Source organism: Arachis duranensis, chromosome 2 (genome assembly GCF_000817695.3).
Source record: "Arachis duranensis cultivar V14167 chromosome 2, aradu.V14167.gnm2.J7QH, whole genome shotgun sequence".
Lineage (NCBI taxonomy): Eukaryota > Viridiplantae > Streptophyta > Magnoliopsida > Fabales > Fabaceae > Arachis > Arachis duranensis.
Genome location: NC_029773.3, coordinates 85,438,894 through 85,443,084, shown reverse-complemented (window position 1 = coordinate 85,443,084; position 4,191 = coordinate 85,438,894). Strand labels below are relative to the sequence as shown.

The following is a 4,191-nucleotide window of genomic DNA, read 5'->3' as shown; positions in this document are numbered from 1 at the left end:
TATTAACATCTATGTCAGAAAATCCAATGTTTTCAAATGAGTCATTCAAATCAATGTGATCTCTAGCAATTTCTTGAATCCTTTCTCGTGACGTAGCAGCTCCTTTACCAGTAGCTCTATCAGCTCCGAACAACTCCTTCAAAGTATCATAATGCTTAATTTGCATTTTTCCATTTTTTTGCTTGTGGTTTCTCTTGCATAAACAAGTGTTGAAATTATTTGGTGACTAACTTCATCAATTATATAAGTAACAAAAGCAAAGTTTAAGATACCTTAATGAAGTCTTGCCACACCTCCTCTTCAGCTTCAAACTTTCTAGTTACAGGATTCCATGCAAATCCACTTAAGTGATGAAATAAGTCATATGCCTCAGCAAAATGATCTTTCAATGTCTTCATTCTATTCTTTATGTGATTCTTTGTTATGTGAGGACCTATTGCTATGCTCAAAGTCTTCACAACATTGGCATATGCTTCAGTTGTCCACGAGCCATCGTGCCTATTACCTTTCGATGCTTCCTCTGCTAATGCATTTAGCAAAACTTCATCCATATCATCAGACCATCTTAAATTGTCTTTCGAAGGTTGGTTGGCTTCTGCTGTTTTATTTCCTTTATTCGGCATTATGTAACCAGTAACAATCCCATAAAAAAATCCAATCAAACAATTCTGAGTGGAAACTATACATTCATATATATACATATTCACATACAAGAAACATAATCACCTATAATGATTGATAAACATTCCACATTTCGAATGCAATGTTATCTCTTAACAACGATGCATGCCTATATTCCTCATCACGTGGTTGATTTGACTGTGATCTATCTATGCTTTGTTCTTGTAGCAATTCTCGATCAACCGCATCAATTATAGACTGATCAACATCGACACCCATTAAATAGTTATGCAGTATGCAACATGCCAAAAAAATGTCTCGCATAGTTTCAAATGAATAATAAGGTTCTGTGTCGCCGGCTATAATTGGGAATCTTTTCTTCAGAACTCCGAAACATCTTTCGATTACATTTCTTAATGAAGAATGTCGGTGGTTGAATAATTCTTTGGGATTTTATGGCTCACGCACTGAATACTCTTTCAAGTGATATCGAACACCTCTATATGGTGTCAGTATCCCAGGCTTTAGCATAAATCCAGCATCGCCTAGATAATATTTTCCTACACCAGTTACATACACAAATTAAAGTATTGTATACTGTGACTATGAATTTAACTTTATATAGACGAAGTCAAAAATAACACTATCACAAACCTTCGGGTATTCGAAGTGGATGTTCCCTACTTAAAGCATCTTTTAAAATTCTAGAGTCAGAGGCAGTTCCTTCCCAACCAGCCAAGACATACGTGAATTTCATATCAAACCCACAGGCAGCTAGAATATTTTGTGTTGGATGATCTTTTCTTCCCCGAAAACGAGGGGCTTCCACCCTTGATACCTTCACACGACTATGAGTTCCATCTATGGCTCCAATGCAGTCCTTGTTTCAAAATTATATTGACATATTCACATAACAGTTTTGTAATTATTTCATACACAATTTCATAAATGACACTAATAAAAATAAAAGAGTTAGTACCTTAAAAAACGGATAGAATCGACTATTATTACGTATTTCATAAGGAACATCTTCACCAGATGGTTGCTTGAAGAACTCTCCCTCTAACGACAGAATAGCATGTAGGACATTGTGAAAGTGACGACTAATTGTCTCCCCTGAGCGGTGGAAGAAGAAAGACATGGTTCTAGTTTTCACATTATGCCCTATAATATGTAGGAATTTAGCGACTTGCTCTACAACGGTAGAACGAATTGAATCCTTTACTCTACCAGTTCCTCTTAACTTTTGACATAACTGCCTAAACGCTTCCGGGCCCATACGTATGATATCGCGGCATTTTTCAGACGTCAGTAACTGTGTCATTAACTGTGTGCGCCTATTTTCTCTTTCCAAGTTTTCGTAACTGATTTGCCTAGTCCTATATTGTGATAAAAATTCTAAAGAATACAAAGTATGCACCGTAACACATGAAAGAGATGTGACACAAATATGTTGTCTCTTTTCTAACTCTTCCCTGACACGAGTTAAGATTTGTATTGGTTCAGGATGATACAGGTCAGTAGAAGCGACTTAATCTACTTGAAATCCTAAGTCAGGTATGACATTCGTTATGTCTTCTACATTCGCATCCTCGATATTTTTGTCATCCATCTATGAAAATATAATGTTTAGGGTGAACATATGAAACATAAATGTAACTAGAAAGTAACATATGTGGTCACGTTTTAGCAATTCATTTGTTGTGAAACAAAAGAATAAAACTAAAGCTTTATATAAAATTCTGGTGTCACGTTACACAGTATAGAAATACCTTGTTATAAGGTACTTATCGCAAACTTGTAAATGCCAAACTCGATTCCAAAGCTCACTGTCATAAATGATAAACGAAAACTGTAAATCACATGATATATTACTCAATGCATTAGATTAGCACCAAAATTCAATGGACTTGGCTATTAAAAGCACTTAATAATCTAACTGGCCAAAAACTAATTTAACCAACGAAGCATGTTGTATATTATGTAAAAAAATAGTTGAAAATGCGTTGCACAAGGATGCTTTCTTGAGAAGATAAAAAAGGAAATAAAAAAGGATATAATTAAGAAATCAAATCAATATAAAAAAAGGTAACAAATAAAAAAGAAAGTTAAGAAATCAAACATGTATAAATCATTGTCATAACTGAGCAACATGTGTACATATTCTATGAACATTAAAATTTAAATTTGAAACTCCCAGCTCCTTAAAATTTTGTTTATTAATAATTATAGTATACTAATATCAGTATATAACACAAAAATTAAGCTATGCTTTTCTACAATAAGAATATAATTAGAACTTATCAACGGTAATTATTATGACATACATATAGATTCAAATTTAACAAAATTAAATATAACGTATCCAATTAAAATTTCTTAAACTTTTTAAGGAGGAAACATATTTTATCTATGAGCAATTGAGAGCAAATAGAAACATGTATACTATATAGCAGCTGGGAAACGAGACCAATTCAAAGGCCATCAAAAGCTCATAGATGTCCTTACTCAAGTAGGCCCCTGCCTTTAATTTGATGGCTGCACCATACTAACTTGTCCCTCTTGTTAAATACTGTTTGCATATTGAGTGAGTAATCTTAAGTTAGAAACAAGTATACTATAGTATTAAATTGCTAATAGGGATTTCTTTTTACCAATTCAAGTTCTTTTCAGTGGCTTTGTTATTATATCTAAGTGTATATTATAGTATTAAATTGCTAGTACTACAAAAGGAGTTGATCATCATAAGGAGTTGATCATCATAAGGAGATAGTTTAAAAGCAAAAATAACCTTAGCACAAAACCTTCCAAGTCCTTTAATGACCTTGGATCAACTTCAAGCACTCTTTGCTGTTCAGGGACTCAACACTACTGATTTAGTTGCACTCTCAGGTATAAGAATCTAACAATTACTTTTTGACCAATACATGATTAGCTTTTTACCACTACAAATAAATTAGAAGAAGTAAATTTTATCTTATCACCACTTTAATATCTACCATGTAAAATATCATCCATTTATCATAAATTTTCCACCACCAATCTTTCATTAAACTAAGTTAATTAAGATTCATTTTAAATTATTTAAATGTACAGCAACACTCAAGAGATAAAACTTTTGGCAATTTCTACTTGTTTTTCACACACCCACTTTTCATAGCATTATTAATCATAATGTACATAGAGTTCATAATCACTAGTGAATCCTTTTCTTTCATATTTGGACCACTCCATCAAATTTAAAAGACCTTGTGTATTTATCCAATAATAAATTATAATGATGTAGTTTTTGTGACAATCAGAGCATAAAACTGAATTGGATAAGAGCCTCCTCTAACATTGGACTTAGTTACTTTGATAAGTTGATTGTATAATATTATCAAAAATCATAAATAAAAAGGAAGACCTTATGATCTTTATTTTGTGATATGCTTATTATATTAATCTATTACTCTGTTATTACTAGAACACTAATATGAATTATAATATTGAACAAAACATGAAAAATATTACACGGTTACTATTTTTAACTAATATTAACTAATATTTTAAATTAATATTTTTTATCAA

General features: G+C 32.1%; 1 protein-coding gene and 1 long non-coding RNA gene across 2 annotated transcripts in view; both read right to left on the bottom strand.

Annotated features, from left to right (window-relative positions):
• Positions 1-726: 726 nt before the first annotated feature.
• LOC107475632 (protein ALP1-like) lies at positions 727-1,945 on the bottom strand. Its single transcript, XM_052257930.1, has 4 exons — positions 1,601-1,945; positions 1,276-1,501; positions 1,090-1,181; positions 727-879 (listed from the first exon to the last, which is right to left on the bottom strand). Exons 1-4 carry the CDS (start codon positions 1,943-1,945, stop codon positions 727-729), a joined length of 816 nt encoding a protein of 271 aa, XP_052113890.1.
• A 915-nt stretch (positions 1,946-2,860) lies between these two features.
• Positions 2,861-4,191, bottom strand: part of LOC107475471 (uncharacterized) — a 2,008-nt gene continuing 677 nt past the window's right edge. Inside the window, exon 3 of the long non-coding RNA XR_001589519.3 lies at positions 2,861-3,193. This is a non-coding gene — a long non-coding RNA (uncharacterized LOC107475471). The remainder of the gene's footprint in view (positions 3,194-4,191) is intronic.

Coding starts and splice junctions, on each gene's coding strand:
- LOC107475632 (XM_052257930.1), bottom strand. CDS start 1,945: ATGACACAGTTACTGACGTCTGAAAAATGCCGCGATATCATACGTATG. Junction 1,502..1,600: donor GATTCTATCCGTTTTTTAAG/GTACTAACTCTT, acceptor TTTTGAAACAAG/GACTGCATTGGAGCCATAGA. Junction 1,182..1,275: donor TCCACTTCGAATACCCGAAG/GTTTGTGATAGT, acceptor TAACTGGTGTAG/GAAAATATTATCTAGGCGAT.